At 46.9% G+C, this 21,032-nt stretch overlaps 1 protein-coding gene across 2 annotated transcripts in view; it reads left to right on the top strand.

The window, feature by feature from the left end:
* The window catches only part of WBP11 (WW domain binding protein 11), an 83,942-nt gene extending 74,448 nt beyond the window's left edge, over positions 1-9,494 (top strand). The window contains exon 11 of one of the 2 annotated variants that reach the window (XM_030203103.1): positions 8,491-9,494. In XM_030203103.1, coding sequence (XP_030058963.1) covers positions 8,491-8,903 — 413 coding nt within the window. In that variant the 3' untranslated portion in view covers positions 8,904-9,494. The remainder of the gene's footprint in view (positions 1-8,490) is intronic. The other variant, XM_030203096.1, reaches the window with a different exon arrangement.
* Positions 9,495-21,032: the final 11,538 nt, after the last annotated feature.

Below are 21,032 nucleotides of genomic sequence, written 5' to 3'. Positions count from 1 at the left end.
CTCTCAGGTAATGTTACATTTTATAGAAATGTGCAGGCAAATAAGATAGATTGACTTGAACCAGACATGATGGAGCCAGCTTTGGTGGGAAAGGTGGCCAGTTTTATAGTCTAAGTTATTTCTGCAGAAATTTGTGAACACCAGCTGCATTCATTAGGCCAACAGAGTATGGTCATATTAAGTATAAAGTCATGCCGTGGGAAGCAGGATACAATGCAGGAAGCAGTAAATTGCTTTGGGCAGTAATTGTAAGGGTGAAGTCATTGTTATCTGGGAACCAGTAAGTGCATAAGAAAGCCCTGAGCTGTGTGTGGTGGTGTGTTTCAAAAGTATAAACACACAGCAGTAAAAGTTATTCTTTATGAAAGCAAACTAAGATCACGACATGTCGTACTGATCCGTACCTTACAGAAAAGACTGATTCTTAAAGACTTTTTTCCAGACTTTATCTCTAGGACCCATCTTGATTCAAGCCCAAAATATCTCTTGAAACAAGAATAATGAGGTTACAGTTATTTCAAATAAATCTTGCAAGTTATTTTTCTAAGAACAGCCATTTTTAGCAGTGTCACAAATTACATTGAGCTTCTTTTTTAAGGTGTATGAACTGTAAATTAAGGCATTTGTTTTCCAGCTTATTGGGGGTTCTTAAATATTTGGTGTGTTTGCAGCATGGGTGTTGTTTCAATGTATTGTTTGAATCAAATACATACATTTCATAATAACAAAACGATACACGCATTTCCCCCAACCAGGGGGAAAGTTGAGAGCAGCTTATGAGCTGGGCTGGCTGGGTTCACATCAGGCTCTGCAACTTAGATTAAATAATTACATTTTCTGCCTATTTACAACCAAAACTTTTATTGACTGCTGCTTAGTCTGTCTTGAGGCACCAGTCTTCAATTTTATTTTCCCTTCACATTACAAATAACTCTCCTCATGCACTGTGATTGGAGCTGGATCCTTATTTACATCTAACCCTCCTGGACAACAACAAAAAAAAAAGCATACAGCAATCTGGCTGCTCATGGTATACAGAGTACCTCGTAACAACACATTATCTGTTCAAGAACTCCTAGACCTGATTAGCAAGTGACCCTGAATTACCCTAGGCTGGTGATCATAAGAGACTTCAATCTACACATCGAAACCCCACATACCACCACAGCTGCCTTTTTGGGCACAGCACTAGAATTTATACAGGTGACCAATTCTCCAACCCACGAAAAGGGTCACATACTAGACCTGGTATCCTACAAAGGGGTGGATATCCCAGAATTCTGGGATAATAGTATTTAAATAACACCCCTATCATGGTCAAACCATTTAATAATTAAATTCTTCCTAAGTGACCACCTGAAACAAATGGCACCTCCCAGAGTTTGGAAGGAGATCAGAGACAAAAAAAAAAAGCTGACCGCTGAAAATTTCCTAGAAGCCTTGGACTATCCACATGTGGATGAAAAGACAACAGTGTCAGAACAAGTTGACATCTGGAATACACACTTAGCCAAGACAATAGAGAAAACAGCCCCACTCACAAATGCTCACCTTGGTTTTCTCCAGAACGTCCGATCCTTGAACGCGAAGGACGAAAACTGGAAAGGAGATGGCACAAATCTCACCTGGATGAAGACAGACTAAATTGTAGAAAGCACATGGCAAAGTACCGCCAAGCCTTAACAGCAACCAAAAAAACAGTATTTCTCTCAATGCATTGCACAGGCTGCCAATTCAACCAAGCAGTTGTTCAATATAGTAAACAGCCTACTGTAGCCCCAACAACAGAACCAGCCTGCCTAGTTTAAACTGAACTGCAGTGATTTTGCTGCATACTTTGCCAACAAAATTAAAAGTCTCCGCCAGGATTTACAGACAATCCCACCCAGTGCCCAACCAGTCAACCAGGGGTGTACAAACTCGCCCCCTCCTGGTAGAGACAGGTGGGACACTTTTAACCCAAAGACAGAGGAGAACCTTGACAAAATCCTAAAAGACCTTCGACCAATTACCTGCTCCCTCAATCCCTGCCCATCAAATATAGTGCAGCAGGCAAGTATGAGCCTTAAAGAAGGCACCACAAAAATTGTGAACACCTCTCTTTCTAATGGGCAGATACCAACAGCATTAAAAAGGGCAGTGGTCTGCCCTCTGCTGAAGAAACACAACCTTGACCAGGACAAACTTGAAAGTTACAGGCCAGTATCCAACATCCCGTTTCTAGGGTAACTCGTAGAACAAACAGTCCGTGTTCAACTTAATGATTGTCTAGAAAAGCGAAACTGGCTAGATCCATGTCAATCTGGATTCAGACCTGGTTATGGTACAGAAACGGTCCTTGTATCCCTACTAGGTGATCTTCATAGAAACCGAGACAAGGGATTCAGCTCAATGTTAGTACTGCTTGATTTCTCAACAACTTTTGACACTGTGGATCATGATATCATGCTAGCACGACTGACAGAAACAAGTATCAGTGGAACAGTACTTGCCTGGTTCAGATCCTATCTATCAGACAGGCAACAATCCATAATGTTTGGCAGCAACTCATCATCACCATGGACACTGACCTGCGGAGTACCACAAGAATTGATACTGTCACCTATTCTGTTCAATATCTACCTCAAGCCACTAGCTGAGCTGATTAGGTCAATGGACACTCAGTTCTACATCTATGCGGATGATGTGCAGCTACTCATACCCATTGAACCTGACTTACCTACAGCCTTGAATAAACTGATTGCCTGTCTAACATCAATTGAAGAATGGGTTAAACACAACAAACTTTGCCTGAATCCAAGTAAAACCAAGCTTCTCTGGGTCCCTAACACAAGTGGATACATACCTGACATCAAAATCCCTTTTAGGAAGTATGAACTCCCCCTTAAATCACGTCAGAAACTTTGGAATACAGTTAGATTCAACATTTACTCTTATTCCCCAAATCCAAGCAACCTTCAAGAACTGCTTCTACTATTTGCGACAGCTACGCTGCTTCTCTCCTTACATCAAGAAGATAAATTTTATCCCAGTTTTGCATACCATGATAACATCAAGACTGAATTACTGCAATGCACTATACAATGGTCTAACTACAGAGGGCCTGCACCAGCTCCAGTTGATTCAAAATGCAGCAGCAAGATTCATAGAAGGCTGCAAGCGACGTGACCACATCACACCATTTTTGCAAAAACTTCATTGGCTACCAGTACAATACAGGGCTAAATTTTAAACTGTTAAGTCTGATCTTCAAGGCCCTGAAAGGAAATGGCCCTGAGTACCTGAAATATAGGATGATCCTCCACACACCACCAAGGACACTAAGCTCCTCCCAAGGACTTTCACTAACCACACCCTCTCCAAAAGACATTACACAATGTGATACCCAAAAGCAAGCCTTCTCCGGAGTAGCCCTCACACTCTGGAATTCACTGCCTGAAAGGCTCCGCTTAACACAAGACTATCTCTACTTCAGGAAGCACATGAAAACTTGGCTCTTCAACCAGGCCTTTAATGGAAGAAGTAACTAACTTGTTAGTCTTATTTATTTATTTGTTTATTTGTTTATTTGTTTATTTAATGCATTTGTATCCCACATTATCCCACCTCTTTGCAGGCTCAATGTGGCTTACAATAAATCATGGATAGTGAAAATGAGAGGAGAATTGACATATGGTGTTACAGAAGTAGTTTGGGTAGCATGGTAATGGAAAACAAGATAATAACATGACATAAGGCATTCTTACATTGCTAGGTATGTGTGGGGATTTCACAAGTTTTGGTTTTTGTGGTATATCTTGTCGAAGAGATGTGTCTTCAGTTGTTTGCGGAAGTTGATCAGTTCATAGGTCGCTTTTAGGTTCCATGGCAATGCATTCCAGAGTTGCGTGCTCATATAGGAAAAGGTTGATGCGTGCATTAGTTTATATTTGAGGCCTTTGCAGTTAGGGAAATGAAGATTAAGAAATGTGCGAGACAATCTTTTAACATTCCTGGGTGGTAGGTCGATCAGGTCCGCCATGTAGGCTGGGGCCTCGCCATGGATGATTTTGTGTACTAGGGTGCATATCTTGAACGTCATGCGTTCTTTGAGTGGTAACCAATGTAGCTTCTCTCGTAGGGGTTTTGCGCTTTTGTATTTTGGTTTTCCAAATATGAGTCTGGCTGCTGTGTTCTGGGCTGTCTGGAGTTTTTTGAGAATTTGCTCTTTGCAGCCAGCGTAGAGTGAGTTGCAGTAGTCTAAGTGACTGAGTACCAGTGATTGTACCAAATTCCGGAAAACGGTTCTAGGGAAGTATGGTTTTATTCTTTTAAATTTTCATATTGAGTGGAACATCTTTTTGGTTATGATTTTCGCATGATTCTCTAGTGTCAGGTGTCGGTCGATGGTGACTCCTAGGATTTTCAGGGTTTTTGAAATTGGTAGATTTAGTTTTGGGGTGTTGATGGTGGTAAATTTGCTCGTATTGTGCTGAGAGGTGAGTACTAGGCATTGGGTTTTCTCTGCATTGAGTTTTAATTGAAAGGCGTCTGCCCATGAGTGCATGATATGTAGACTTTGGTTGATTTCATTGGAAATTTCTTTTATCTCCTGTTTGAATGGGATGTAGATCGTCACATCATCAGCGTAAATATATGGGTTGAGGACATGTTTATCCACTCCTACCCTAGCTGAGATAATATTTAACCATCTCTCTGACCTCATGTGCAACTTTCTTTAAATCACCTTACTTTCTAACTCTTCCTGCTTTCTTACCTATCTATATGTTAAATCTTTGCTTTACCCTTCACTATCAATTATAATGTTCTATTACATATTGTGTCATATCCTCAATCTTTCACTGTCCACTGCGACTGTTCCTGATGCCTTCAAACATGCCGTAGTCACACCACTCCTTAAAAAACCTTCATTGGACCCTACCTGTCCTTCCAACTATCGCCCCATCTCCCTCCTCCCATTCCTATCCAAGATACTCGAACGTGCTGTTCACGGCCGTTGATTTTCTTTCATCTCAAGCTATTCTTGATCCACTTCAATCTGGCTTTCGCCCCCTTCATTCAACTGAAACAGCACTTGCTAAAGTCTCCAATGATCTGTTCGTGGCCAGATCCAAAGGTCTCTATTCTATCCTCATCCTTCTCGATCTATCTGCTGCTTTTGACACTGTTGATCACAGCCTACTCCTTGATACGCTGTCCTCACTTGGATTTCTGGACTCTGTTCTTTCCTGGTTTTCTTCTTATCTCTCCCAGCGTACCTTTAGTGTATACTCTAGTGCATCCTCCTCTACTTCTATCCCACTGTCAGTTGGTGTACCTCAGGGATCTGTCCTAGGACCTCTTCTTTTCTCCTTCTATACTTCTTCCCTTGGTACTCTGATCTCATTCCATGGTTTTCAGTATCATCTTTACACTGATGACTCCCAGATCTACCTCTGAAATCCAGGCCAAAGTATCAGTCTGCCTGTCTGACATTGCTGCCTGGATGTCTCAGCACCATCTGAAACTAAACATGACCAAGACTGAGCTTCTTATCTTTTCCCCTAAACCAACATCTCCTGCTCCCCCATTCTCTATTTCTGTGGATAACACTCTCATCCTTCCTGTCTCATCAGCTCGTAACCTTGGGGTCATCTTCGACTCCTCCCTCTCCTTCTCTGCGTATATTCAGCAGACTGCTAAAACCTGTCGTTTCTTTCTCTATAATATCAGCAAAATTTGCCCATTCCTTTCTGAGCACACTACAGAACCCTCATCCACACTCTATTACCTCTCGCTTAGACTATTGCAACTTGCTTCTCACAGGCCTCCCACTTAGCCATCTCTTCCTCTTCAATCTGTTCAAAATTCTGCTGCACGACTAATATTCCGCCAGTGTCGTTATGCTCATATTAGCCCTCTCCTCCAGTCACTTCACTGGCTTCCTATTCGTTTCCGCATACAGTTCAAACTCCTCTTATTGACCTATAAGTGCATTCACTCTGCAGCTCCTCAATATCTCTCCACTCTCATCTCTCCCTACATTCCTCCCTGGGAACTCCGTTCACTGGGTAAATCTCTTATCTGCACCCTTCTCCTCCACCGCTAACTCCAGACTTCGTTCCTTTTATTTTGCTGCACCATATGCCTGGAATAGACTTCCTGAGCTGGTACATCAATCTCCATCTCTGGTTGTCTTCAAATCTAAGCTAAAAGCCCACCTTTTTGATGCTGTTTTTAACTCCTAACCCTTATTCACTTGTTCAGAACCCTTATTATATCATCTTCACTTTAATATTCCCTTATCTCTTGTTTGTCCTGTTTGTCTGTCCTAATTAGATTGTAAGCTCTGTCGAGCAGGGACTGTCTCTTCTTGTTCAAGTGTACAGCTCTGTGTACGTCTAGTAGCGCTATAGAAATGATAAGTAGTAATAGTGTTGACATTGTAAGTAGTATGCCATGCCGTATTTTGTATTGTTTTTGAATATTTTTACTGCTGTAATTGCCTATTGCTCATGTTTGATCTATTCTTACTGTACATCGCCTTGAGTGAATTCCTTCAAAAAGGCGGTAAATAAATCCTAATAAATAAATAAACTTAAGCAGTCAGCCTAGGCCCATGGACATAGAGAAGAGAAAGCAGGAGATTTGTGCAAGTCTGGGGGAACGAAAAAAGAGAGAAATTCTGTGGAGCCCAGGGAACGTGCCCCACCACCACCACCTCTGCTTCCCCAAACAAATAACTCGCTGCCTGCCTGTGTACTGGGGAATAAATGTCCCAACCTGGCCATCCTTTTCTCCACATACATAACAGGTCTTTATATGTTCATCAGTGTTTATGGTTCACACTTAACTCCAACAGTGGCACTAACTGGAAAATGTATCGGCTAGTGGATTTGTTGGTGAATGAATAGGGCAATGGGTCACAAACCTTTCTCTGACATGAACCCATTTTAGTAGGGCAGAAATTCATGACCCCATCCCCTCCCTCCTTTCCACTGTGCCTCTGCTCCAGGCCAAGTTACAGCATAATTCTAGTTGGCTAGAATGTTACTACAGTTCCTGCTTCCTGTTGGGCTTGTAGAGGCCAACTTAACAGCATCCTGTCAGCTTTCATAGGCCAGTGATGCCGCTGTCCAGCGGATTTTTCTGTCTGAAGGTTTGGTCTTGGTATATTGATCTATCTTTCCTTAGCCTTGCCACCTTAACTCAGAGCCTCTTATTTGTTTTTCACTGTGGGTCCTGTCAGTCTGTCCTGACTAGATGGTAAGCTCCGAGGAGCAGGGACTGTCCATTATGGGGGTAATTTTATAAGCGACATGAGTGTGTAGAACAGCAGTTTACATGTTCAAGTAGGTGCTTTTAGGATTGCCTGGAGCATACATGCATAAATATAGACACTTAAAACTCACAGGCTGATATTTAAAACTATTTAACCAGAAAGGAACGGCTCCTGGCCGGTTAAATAGCCTAAAACCGGCTAAGCACTAGAATTTCGGTGCAAAATAGCCAGCTATCTCGGCTGAATATTTACCGCTTAGCAGCTAGCCTGGTTATCAGCTATGTCACGCAACATAGCTGGTTAGCGCCAATATTCACTGGCTGACAGCTAGGTTTAGCGGCCAGATAGTTCTGCTATTTAAGCAGGAATGTCTTTGCGCGCTATAACTTAGCCAGTCAGCCAATGAATATAAGCTTAACCGACTGTTTTAGTGGCCAAAAAAAACCACGAAAATTCAATGCAAGCCGCTAGATATGGCCTCGGCTTTGAATTTCTGGGTTTGCGGCCAACTGTGGGAGTTAGCCGGACTCCTTCCTGGGGCCTCAATATCAGTCCCTCAGTGTCTACTTCTATACGATATCTGCATAAGCTTTTCCAGAAGATGAGATTAGCACTTAATCGTGTGTTCTAAAAAAAAAAAATAAAGCTACATATGTGCAGGTTCTAACCAATACATACATACACAGTTACTCGTGCCTCAGATCAGAGGCATATGTGTGCACTTACTTTCTGACGGGGTAATTTTATAAAAGAACATTGGTGTATATATTGCCTTTTTGAAATAGGTGCAACACTTGTCTGTGTTTTACAACCTGGGTGACCTGTTATATATTACTCCCTACATGTTGTCATATGGCATTGCATACATCTTGTATGTGTTATAGAAATCATGAACCAGGGCAAGTAGTCTGTGCCTCAGGACTTCAAAGCAAACTAGTTGAGCTAAACTCAAGGTTTTGTGTGTTTGAAATAGATTATTGCCATGATTTATGTTGTATAATTGTCTTCAAATTAATTAAATTTTAATTTTTGTTCACTGCTAGACATGATTGGCCAGGAAGAAATAATGTTGTTCAGGCCCACTGTCAGTCACTGTCTTAGCTATAAGAGGTGATCTCAGATTGTGTATACCGCTGAACACGAGACACTAAACTCCTAATGCACAAATACAGCTATATTTTATCAGCATTTAGAGCCAGATTATAACTGTGTGTTCTTGTCCTACATAGGTATTCCACCACCTCGTTTGTTGCGGCCACCCCTGGTACCTCCACCTGGACCTGTTCCTCCAGGCCTTTTCCCTCCTGCCCCCTTGCAGAACCCAGGTGTGCTGAGTGCCCCACCCAGCTTGATCCAACGTCCCAAACAAGATGAAAGTAGTGCCACCATTGAGAAGAAGGCCACAACCACCATCAGCGCCAAGCCTCAGATAACTAACCCGAAGGCAGAAATCACTCGCTTTGTGCCCACAGCACTGCGAGTCCGACGAGAAAACAAGACAACTGTTCCTCCAAAGAAACATGAAGAGGAGTCAGTCGTACATGTCTCCAAAGCAGCACCAAAGGCTGGCATTGCAATGCCCGTGCAGACCAAGGACGATATGTATGAGGCATTCATGAAGGAGATGGAGGGCCTTCTTTAGGAAGTCTGGGGGGACAAATCTTTTAATTCTTCATCAGAACTGTAGAAAGAGGGTTATCACATCTCACTGTATGCCAGATTCAACCCTAAAAAGGTCACCATTTAGCTCTGAATAATTTAATTTGTATTGAAAGCCTGATAGGGTTATTTTAAAAAAGGACACTCAGCTTTGCTGTTAATTCTAGTTTCCATTTACTTCTGTCCTTATCTGCTGTGTGCAGTAACACTGACAGACATGTCTGAAAGAAACTGTTTCCAGTTGCAGTTCATTTTTCATACCTTTATAGAGAGATTTTATGTTCTGAGGGATAATTTTTGCTGTAATATGTTTGTAATAATGGGGAGGGAGGGCCTTTAGTTGTAGTTCTTACAGCACGTTGAAACAGATGATTCCTTCATATCTTGCCTCTTGAGATCAGGCATTCTGATCCTGCTCAGCTTCCTAGGTTGAGGGAAAGGCGCTTTCAGTTTTTCATGTATGTGAAGTGTCTCTATATTTAATTAAAAAAAAAAAAAAACATATAACGCCCAGATATTTGCCTGACCTTTCTCTGTGATCTTTATCCTGTTTGAAAATAAATGTAGAAAGCTATTCTTCCTTTTCTTTCCTGATGGAACCTTTATATTCCATCTAATATTAATATCAGAAATTCCAAGGACATGCTGCCCCAACCTAAACTCCAGAACCCCACTTCATAGTTTCTAGCTTTGCCCTTGGTACCCTAAGTCCTAATTTATGGAGCTCAGTTGCCTTCACTCTGTCCCAGACTTTCATTGGCCGAAAATTCCAGTGCATTTTTATCTTGAACCAAAAGGTTATACTGGCTCTCTCTTCCCCCCTCCCACTCCCCGGGCATACTGTTATTCTGTGTGGTCTAATAGATAGGACAAGAGCAATGCCCATTCGCTCCCATCAATGTCCTCTCCACACCAATATGGCTGCTGCAAACTCTGTTCGAATTTGGAGCAAGAGGGAGGAGGGACATGCAGGCAACCATCATGAAGAGCTCTTTCTCCGAGGACAAGCAGGCTGCTTGTTCTCACGACTGGGTTGACGTCCACGGCAGCCCCCACCAACCAGAACAAAACTTTGCGGGCGGTCCCGCACGCAGGGCACGCCCACCGCGCATGCACGGCTGTCTTCCCGCCCATGCGCGACCGTTCCCGCTCAGTCTTTTCTTTTCCGCGCTGGAGAGAGCCGTGTTCTCTCTCTCTGTCAGCCCCGGAAACCGGATCGCGTTTTCGACGCGAGTTTTTTCTTCTTCGTTGTTTCTTTAGTTTGTTTTCCTTTTTATAAAACAAAACCAACTTTGTTTTTCTCCCCTCGTCCGTCTAGCGGGGGGCGCCTGGCCGCGCGGTCGATTTATTTTTCGGGTGTGCTTTTTACCACCACCATCGACGACTTTGAGTTCGCCAACGCGATTTTTCCGTCGATGTCCTCGAAGGTCCCAAGTGGATTTAAGAAGTGTGGTCGGTGCGGCCGGCATATCTCGCAGACCGACACTCACGCTTGGTGCCTCGGGCCAGAGCACAATACCAAGACGTGCACCTTGTGTCTCGGTTTACGGAAACGGACATAGGTGGCGAGGCAAGTTCTACGGGACCGTCTTTTTGGAACTTGCGCCGGCCCTTCGACTTCGACGGCATCGGTGTCGATGGCCGGATCTTCGATACCGGTACCGATGTCGACGAAATCGGCACCGACCCCAGGTTCCGTTGGCCCACCGGTCTTCCGGAGATGGCAGGGGTGAGCAGCCGCGCGGGCATTCGGCCCTGGTCACTCCCTCTACCCACGGCCATCGGGACCGAACCCTGTCGGACCCGAGGCCGAGGGGGATCTACCTCCTCCTCTTCGGTACCGCCTCGCGCCGATGACGGGCACCGGAAGAAAGCCAAGAAGCACCGTCATCGGTCGCCCACGGCGGATGTGGCTACCATCTCCGCTCCAAGGATGACTCGACGCCGAGGAAGCGACAGCGCCGGGAGGAGCGTTCCCCCTCGGTGGTAGAGGTATTGCTGCGTCAGGGCACGGACACTTCGGTGCCGGTCTCCTGGACCCGAGCAGATTCTGGCACCGGCACCCCCACCGGACCCCTCGCCTTTCTCGACAGCGGGCCTTGACGAGTGCCTCCGAGCCATCCTTCCGGGGATCCTGGAAGGGCTGATGCGCCAGACTGTGCCCCCCCCCCCCCCCCCGGCGCCGTTGATGGAGGCGCCGGCGTGCTCTAGCCCGGTTGCTGAGGCCCTTCGACGCCGCTTGCGGCGCCGTTCTCGACCGCCACGCAGGTGGAGTCCCCATCGACGTCGATGGAGGGAGCTTCATCCCCGCCGGCGCGGGAGTCCACCGCTCGACGCCACCACCGAGGACTCGGTGCCTCGAAGTCGAGCCGGGCCCGGTTGAGGTCTGAGCTACAGGAGCTCATGTCCGATACCGAGGAAGAGGCCTCGTGGGGGGAGGAGGGGGACCCCAGATATTTCTCCTCAGAGGAGTCTGTGGGCCTTCCCTCCGACCCCACTCCTTCACCGGAGAGGAAGCTCTCGCCACCTGAGAGCCTCTCCTTTGCCTCCTTTGTCAGGGATATGTCTATCTGCATTCCCTTTCCCGTGGTCTCTGTGGATGAGCCGAGGGCTGAGATGCTCGAGGTCCTCGACTATCCATCACCACCTAGAGAGTCCTCCATGGTACCGCTGCACAATGTCCTCAAAGAGACACTGCTTCGGAACTGGTTGAGACCTTTATCTAACCCCACCATCCCCAAGAAAGCGGAAGTCCCAATACAGGATCCACTCGGACCCGGAGTTAATGCGGCCTCAATTGCCTCATTACTCAGCGGTCGTGGGACTCTGCTCTCAAGAGAGCACGGAGTTCGAGGGATACCGCTTCGGCGCCCCCGGGGCGGGAGTCTCGCACTCTGGACTCGTTTGGGAGGAAGGCCTACCAATCTTCCATGCTCGTGACCCGCATCCCAATCCTACCAGCTCTACACGAGCATACACATGCGGAATAATGTGAAGCAACTGGCGGACCTGGTCGACAAGCTCCCCCCGGAGCAGTCCAGGCCTTTTCAGGAGGTGGTCAGGCAGCTGAAGGCGTGCAGAAAGTTCCTGTCCAGGGGTATTTTTGACACCTGTGATGTGGCATCTCGAGCTGCTGCCCAAGGTATAGTGATGCGCAGACTCTCGTGGCTGCGTGCCTCTGACCTGGACAACCGCACCCAGCATCGGCTGGCCGATGTCCCTTGCCGGGGGGATAATTTTTGGTGAGAAGGTCGAGCAGTTGGTGGACCAACTACACCAGCGGGAAACCGCCCTCGACAAGCTCTCCCACCGGGCGCCTTCAGCATCCACCTCAGCAGGTGGACGTTTTTCCCGGGCCCGGCAGGCTGCGCCCTACGCCTACAACAAGCGTAGGTACACCCAGCCGGCCTGAAAGCCTCATCAGGCACAGGGACAGTCCCAGCGCGCTCGTTCCCGTCAACAGCGTGCGCCTAAGCAGCCCCCGGCGCCTCCACAGCAAAACCGGGGACGGGTTTTTGACTGGATCCATGGACATAGCCGCCATCAAAGTGTCCGTACCGGACGATCTGCCAGTCGGGGGGGGATGTTTAAAACTTTTTCACCAAAGATGGCCTCTAATAACCTCCGACCAGTGGGTTCTTCAAATAGTGCGGTGCGGATACGCCCTGAATTTGGCCTCCACCAAATTGTCCTCCGGGAGCCCAATCCTTCAGCTGCCATCACAAGCAGGTACTTGCAGAGGAACTCTCCGCCCTTCTCAGCGCCAATGCGGTTGAGCCCGTGCCACCCGGGCAGGAAGGGCAGGGATTCTATTCCAGGTACTTCCTTGTGGAAAAGAAAACAGGGGGGATGCGCCCCATCCTAGACCTGAGAGGCCTGAACAAATACCTGGTCAAAGAGAAGTTCAGGATGCTTTCCTTGGGCACCCTTCTACCAATGATTCAGAAAGACGATTGGCTATGTTCCCTGGATTTAAAAGACGCATACACTCACATCCCGATACTGCCAGCTCACAGACAGTATCTCAGATTCCGTTTGGGAACACAGCACTTAGTACTGTGTGCTGCCCTTTGGGCTCGCCTCTGCGCCTCGAGTGTTCACAAAGTGCCTCGTGGTGGTGGCGGCGTACTTGTGCAAGCTGGGAGTGCACGTGTTCCCCTACCTCGACGATTGGCTGGTCAAGAACACCTCGGAGGCAGGAGCTCTCCGGTCCATGCAGTGCACTATTCACCTCCTGGAGCTGCTGGGGTTTGTGATAAATTACCCAAAGTCCCATCTTCAACCAGTCCAATCTCTGGAATTCATAGGAGCTCTGCTGAATTCACAGACGGCTCAGGCCTTTCTTCCCGAAGCGAGGGCCCACAACCTCCTGTCCCTCGCTTCCCAGACCAGAGCGTCTCAGCAGGTCACAGCTCGGCAGATGTTGAGACTCCTAGGTCATATGGCCTCCACAGTTCATGTGACTCCCATGGCTCGTCTTCACATGAGATCTGCTCAATGGACCCTAGCTTCCCAGTGGTGCCAGGCCACCGGGAATCTAGAAGATGTCATCCGCCTGTCCCTCAGTTGCCGCAATTCGCTGCACTGTGGACACTTTGGACCAATTTGACCCTGGGACATCCATTCCAAATTCTGCAGCCCACGAAAGTGCTGACGACGGATGCATCTCGCCTGGGGTGGGGAGCTCATGTCGATGGGCTTCACACCCAGGGACTGTGGTCCCTCCAGGAACAAGATCTTCAGATCAACCTCCTGGAGCTCCGAGCGGTCTGGAACGCACTGAAGACCTTCAGAGATCGGCTGTCCTATCAAATTATCCAAATTCGGACAGACAATCAGGTTGCAATGTATTACATCAACAAGCAGGGGGGCACCGGATCTCGCCCCCTGTGTCAGGAAGCCGTCGGGATGTGGCGTTGGGCCTGCAGTTCGGCATGCTTCTTCAAGCCACATACCTGGCAAATGTAAACAACAGTCTGGCCGACAGACTGAGCAGAGTCATGCAACCGCACGAGTGGTCGCTCCATTCCAGAGTGGTACGCAAGGTCTTCCGAGAGTGGGGCACTCCCTCGGTGGACCTTTTCGCCTCTCAGACCAACCACAAGCTGCCTCTGTTCTGTTCCAAGACTACAGGCACACGGCAGACTAGCGCTTTCTCCTCCATTGGGGACCGGCCTCCTGTATGCTTATCCTCCCATACCTTTGGTGAGGAAGACCTTACTGAAGCTCAAGCAAGACCACGGCACCATGATTCTGATAGTGCCTTTTTGGCCCCGTCAGATCTGGTTCCCTCTACTTCTGGAGGTGTCCTCCGAAGAACCGTGGGAGATTGGAGTGTTTTCCGACTCTCATTTCGCAGAACGACAGAGCGCTTCTGCACCCCAACCTTCAGTCTCTGGCTCTCACGGCCTGGATGTTGAGGGCGTAGCTTTTGCTTCGTTGGGTTTGTCTGAGGGTGTCTCCCGTGTCTTGCTTGCCTCTAGAAAGGATTCCACTAAAAAGAGTTACTTTTTCAAGTGGAGGAGGTTTGTCGTTTGGTGTGAGAGCAAGGCCCTAGAACCTCGTTCTTGTCCTGCACAGAACCTGCTTGAATACCTTCTGCACTTATCAGAGTCTGGCCTCAAGACCAACTCAGTAAGGAATCACCTTAGTGCGATTAGTGCTTGCCATCATCGTGTAGAGGGTAAAGCCATCTCTGGAGAGCCTTTAGTCGTTCGATTCATGAGAGGCTTGCTTTTGTCAAAGCCCCCTGTCAAGCCTCCTGCAGTGTCATGGGATCTCAACGTCGTCCTCACCCAGCTGATGAAACCTCCTTTTGAGCCACTGAATTCCTGCCATCTGAAGTACTTGACCTGGAAGGTCATTTTCTTGGTGGCAGTTACTTCAGCTCGTAGAGTCAGTGAGCTTCAAGCCCTGGTAGCTCATGCTCCTTATACAAAATTTCATCATAATAGGGTAGTTCTCCGCACTCACCCCAAGTTTCTGCCAAAGGTGGTGTCGGAGTTCCATCTTAACCAGTCAGTTGTCTTGCCAACATTCTTCCCCAGACCGCATACCCGCCCTGCTGAACGTCAGTTGCACACATTGGACTGCAAGCGAGCTTTGGCCTTCTATCTGGAGCGGACACAGCCCCACAGACAATCCGCCCAATTGTTTATTTCCCTCGACCCCAATAGGAAAGGGGTCGCTGTCGGGAAACGCACCATCTCCAATTGGGCTAGCAGATTGCATTTCCTTCACTTACGCCCAGGCTGGGCTGACTCTTGAGGGTCATGTCACGGCTCATAGTGTCAGAGCCATGGCAGCGTTGGTGGCTCACCTGAAGTCAGCCACTATTGAAGAGATCTGCAAAGCTGCGACGTGGTCATCTGTCCACACATTCACATCTCATTACTGCCTCCAGCAGGATACCCAACGCGACAGTCGGTTCGGGCAGTCGGTGCTGCAGAATCTGTTTGGGGTTTAAATCCAACTCCACCCTCCAGGACCCGAATTTATTCTGGTCAGGCTGCACTCTCAGTTAGTTGTTCTTCATAGGTCAATTTCTGTTATACCCTCGCCGTTGTGAGGTTCCATTGACCTGGGTTCTGTTTTGAGTGAGCCTGAGAGCTAGGGCTACCCCAGTCGTGAGAACAAGCAGCCTGCTTGTCCTCGAAGAAAGCGAATGATACATACCTGTAGCAGGTGTTCTCCGAGGACAGCAGGCTGATTGTTCTCACCTACCCTCCCTCTTCCCCTTTGGAGTTGTGTTTTTTTTCCTCATGCCTTTGCTTGTCATTCAACTGAGCGGGAACGGTCGTGCACGGGCGGGAAGACGGCCGCGCATGCGCGGTGGGCGTGCCCTGCGTGCGGGACCGCCTGCAAAGTTTTGTTCCGGTTGGTGGGGGCTGCCGTGGACGTCAACCCAGTCGTGAGAACAAATCAGCCTGCTGTCCTCGGAGAACACCTGCTACAGGTATGTATCATTCGCTTTCAGGGGTGTGTGGGATGATGAGGACACAGAAAGAGAGATCTCGAGATCCCTGAATGGAGCACTCTATGTGTAAGAGTGAGTAGTATGAACTCTGGGCAGATTTCTACGGCCTGTGCCCTGATCGTGGCTGGACAGATTCAGCTTCAGTAACTGGAGAATAAGGCTAGTGCCAGGCAGACTTCTACGGTCTGTGCCCTGAAAATGGCGAGGACCAACCAAGATCAAATATAGATAATGTATCACATCATACCTTATATTGAGTTATCTTTTTGGGCAGACTGGAGGACCATACCAGGGCTTTATCTGCCATCATCTACCATAGGGGATCAGGAGCAGTGATATTTTAAAAAAAAAAAATAGAGGAACAGGGGGGGGGGGTATTATAGGAGATTGAAGTTCAGGAGGGGGAGGGATGAGTAGGTGCCTAGGGGGTAAGGGAGATGGGGGTTAGTGAGGGATAAAGGAGTAATAATATATAGTATTAGGCGTGGTGGAGGTAGGGGGGATGAAATTACTAAAAGTTTGATGACTGACGGTGTGGTTAAATCTTGATGGAATATGGTGGGATAAAGGATGGGGATGGGAGGAGGGAAAAAATAAAGTAAATTTGGATGACACAGTTGAACTCTTTTGTATCTACACGAATGGCTATGGTAGAATGTTTTAAAGGTTATAAACGAATGTTATAGTGTTATTTAACTGTTGATCATCAATAAAATTATTGAAAATAAAAAAAAGAGAGAGGAAATACGTCAAACCTGGTAGCACCAGAAAGTATACAAAGAACAGTGTGTTGTACATGCTCTTTGATAACAGGTGTAGTGGTGAAATGCCAGATGTACTTAAGACAACTGTGTCCAAATCTCACAAAAGGAAATCTGCTTCCTGGTGCCTTGGAATTAAGCTTTTAGTATATGGTGTTGGCCCTTGATTTTGTAAACTATTTCCCAGAGGAATTGCTAGTTGCAGCCAATGTTTTCCTGGGTCCTGATGAGCGACTGTTTTGTCAACAGTTGTGAAAGAGGTGATTTGGGTACTCTCCTCAGGCTCCAATCACATATCACTTAAAAAAAAAAAAAAAAAGGTGGGCCTTAATACAGTGTCACCAGCACCACATGCACACAGTCAGGTTATAATAATGATACTTTGAATTAGAGTACATCAATCATTCTATTGTAAATTGCTAGCCAAGAGTTGAAGCGGCCTCGCAAGACTTCTGCAGAAGTCTTGCAAAGTCCCTCTCAGTGACAATTTTGAATTGGCGCCGGGATCCGAGTCAGCAAGAAGCAGTATGCAGGTGCTCCGGGCAGGAAAGAGAGGGCTCTTTCCTGCCCCAGAGAGGTCACTAGCCTACCAGGACAGTACAGGGAGGGGAGGATAGGACACCTTTAGGGGAGGAGAAAGGGGTGGGATGTGATGTGGGTGGGGCATGTGACCTCTTTTTTTTTGGGGGGGGGGGGGGGGAACAAATATGGTAACCCTACGATGGGGCAGAGAGGAGGGTTTTACATTTGTTAGGAACTGGGCAACATTCTGGGGAAGGGGGAACCTATTCTGGAAAGATGGGCTCCACCTTAACCAGGGTGGAATCAGGCTGCTCGTATCAACATTTAAAACAGCAACTTTTTGAGCTAGAATCTGGGGGAAGGCCTACAGCTGCTCAGAAGTGCATGGTACAGAACAAGGTATCTTTTAAAAGATATCACCAAAATAGGTAACATATGGCACCCCGACAGCAAAGTTGCAATAAAGACCATAGTGGACCAGGTGTCTTTAAATAAAAGCACTCATATAAAGGCAGTTATCGTGTGATTCTCTTACTGGGAACCATACATACAAACTCATCAAATTTAACAGTCCCAGATCATATTTTTCACCCACCCCATTGTATAACTTATTATTTCATATTGCAGTTTTCACAGACTGTCTAGTCTTGCCTCAGTAGTGCTTAATTGTCCAATAATTATTTTTTGGCAATTCAAACACCAAGTTTTTCATCGGCTTCTATACATATAGCCTTGAGCCCCCAGTCCGAATATACTTAAGTGCATTAAATATATCAATATGAATGTATAGAAGCCGATGAAGAACTTGGTGCTGTTTGAATTGCCAAAAAATAATTATTGGACAATTAAGCACTACTGAGGCAAGACTAGACAGTCTGTGAAAACTGCAATATGAAATAATAAGTTATACAATGTGGTGGTGGAAAAATATGATCTGGGACTGTTAAATTTGATGTGAGTTTAAATAAAAGCAGACATTTTCAAGATTGCAAATTATCACTGTCAACTGCTGAGCAAGTTGTAAATATGAACTAAAAACAATGTTTGAAATGTAAATGTCTCTATGCAAATGCCAGAAGCCTAAGAAATAAGGTGGGAGAGTTAGAATATATTGCACTAAATTAAAAGATAATAGGCATCTCTGAGACCTGGTGGAAGGAGGATTACCAGTGGGACACTGTCATACCAGGGTATAAATTATATTGCAGTGATATGGTGGATCGAATTGGTGGAGGCATTATATGTTAACGAGGGCCTCGAATCGAGTAGACTACAAATTCTGCAGGACACAAAACACATCTTGGAATACCTATGGATAGAAATTCTATGTGTAAAGGGGAAAAGGATAGTGATAGGAGTGTACTACTGTCCACCAGGCCAGGATGAACAGACAGATACAGAAATTTTATCTCAAATTAGGGAGGCTAACAAACGGGGGAACACAATAATAATGGGTGTTTTAAATTACCCTGATATTGACTGGGAAATTGTAACATTACACACTGGGGAGGTAAAATTCCTTGATGAAATCAAGGACTGCTTTATATAGCAGCTGGTTCAGGAGCCAAGAAGAAGAGGGAAAAAAATCCTAGACCTAGTCCTTGGTGGAGTGTATGATCTGGGGCCACTTGATAATAGTGATAACATGATCAGATTTGATATAAGCTCTGGAGTAAGTACACACAGGAAATTCAATACATTAGCATTTAACTTTCAAAAGGAGACTATCCAAGCAGTGGCGTAGCTAGGGTAGTTGACACCCGGGGCCGGTCATTTTTTAACACCCCCCCCCCCCCCCCAATCCAGTACTAGGCATACCGAGAATACAAAACACTCAGGACCTATAGCGCAATTCTACCATACCATAAGCAGTCATTTCTACAAGTCACACAAGCATCTTAAACGCTGCAGTGAGCACTAGAACATCAATTCACCTATTGTAAAACGAAAACAGACAGATTAGTACAGATCGTCGATCCTGCACAGTCAATGCCAACCGAAAGCCATGTCTTTTTCACAAACACAGATACACCCTAATCCACTATAGAATAAGTAATCATAAACTTTCTATTTAGACAAAAATTGAACTGAACCCCCGATGCCAGACTCTGCATACAATGCAACACCACAGAAACAGAAAATGTCCCCTAGTACTGTGCAAAATATAAAATTTGAAAAAACTAACAAATCCGATCACTTTACAAATTAACAAATAGAAATAAAACAAATATAGAAAATAAAATACCATTTTATTGGACTAATATATTTAGCTTTCAGAGGCCAAAACCTCCTTCCTCAGGTCAATACAGTATAGTGCTGTTATAGTATCCTATCCTGACCTGAGGAAGGGGGTTTTGTTCTCTGAAAGTTAAGTCAAAATGTATTAAAAATTAGTCCAATAAAATGATTACCTTGTTTATATATTCTATTTATAAACATTTATTAACACACAAACACAGATACAATACTATACCATAAAATAAAAAAATATATTTTATTTACAGTTTGTTGTCTCCGGTTTCTGCTTTCCTCATCTTCTTATCACTGTCTTCCTTCCATCCAGCATCTGTCTTTGCTCTTTCTCTGAAATCCAGTGTCTGCCCTCTCTAATGTCCCTTCCATCCAGTGTCTGCCTTCTCTCTCTGCCCCTTCCATTCACCATCTGCCCTCTTTCTCTCTCCCCCTTCCACCCACCATCTGCCCTTTCTCTCTGCCCCTTCAATCCTTCTGCCCTCCCTCTCCCATCCATCCAGGGTCTGCCCTCCCTCACGCTCCCCCCCCCTTCCATCCAGGGTCTGTCCCCTCTCTCTGCCCCCTCTTTCCACCTGCACTTAGTTCCAGTTCCAGCCCACATCTCCCACCTGCCACCCTTTTCAGCCCCCTATCCCACCAGTCCCCAGCCCTTTTCTCCCATCAGTCCTGGGCTTCAGCCCCCAGCCACTTCTCCCTGTCCCCTTTTCAGCCCCTAGTTTCAACCCCAGCCCTTTTCTCTCACCAGTCCCGAGCTTCAGCCCCAGCCACTTCTCCCTGTCCCCTTTAAAGCCCCCAGTTCCCACAGTATCAGCCCCTGCCCCTTTTCAGCCCCCAGTGTCCAGACCCCTTCTCCATGAGTACTTCCCTCCCCAGTCCCCTTATCCCCTCTGAGCACCCCCACCCCTCCCCCAACCCTCCCCAATCCCCATTCTCCCCTCTGAGCACCCCCACCCTCCCCAATCCCCTTCTCACCTCTGAGCATCCCTCCTCTGAACTCCCCCACCCCTCCCCAATCCCCTTCTCACCTCTGAGCACCCCCACCTCTCCAATAACCCTTCTCCCATCTGAGCACCCCTCCTCTGAACTCCCCCACCCCCTCTCTAATCCCCATTCTCCCCTCTGAGCACCCCTCCTCTGAACTCCCACACCCCCTCTCCAATCCCCATTCTCCCCTCTGAGCACCCCCACCCTCTCCAATCCCCTTCTCCCATCTGAGCACCCCCACCCTCTCCAATCCCCATTCTCCCCTCTGAACTCCCCACCCCCTCTCCAATCCCCTTCTCCCCTCTGAGCTCCCCCATGACCTAGTCCCGTTCCCCCTCCATTGAAGCCACAGAACCCTCTTCTCCTGCCACCGCCTGCCTTTTTTTTTTTTTAATCCGTGCAGCCACGCAGGCAGCGCTTCGCGTCTGCCCTGTGTGTGCTGCTTTGAAAGAAGTAAATCGCCAGCGCTGGCTTTGGGCCTTCCCTCGATGTCCTGCCCTCTTGTGAGGTAACTTCCTATTTCCTCGAGGGCGGAACATCGAGGGAAGCCCCGAAGCCAGCGCTGACGATTTACTTCTTTCACAGCACACGCAGGGCAGACGCGAAGCGCTGCCTG

This window comes from Microcaecilia unicolor, chromosome 1, assembly GCF_901765095.1.
Source record: "Microcaecilia unicolor chromosome 1, aMicUni1.1, whole genome shotgun sequence".
Taxonomy (NCBI): domain Eukaryota; kingdom Metazoa; phylum Chordata; class Amphibia; order Gymnophiona; family Siphonopidae; genus Microcaecilia; species Microcaecilia unicolor.
The sequence above is the reverse complement of the archived record's forward strand: the minus strand, read 5'-3'. Positions and strand labels throughout refer to the sequence as shown.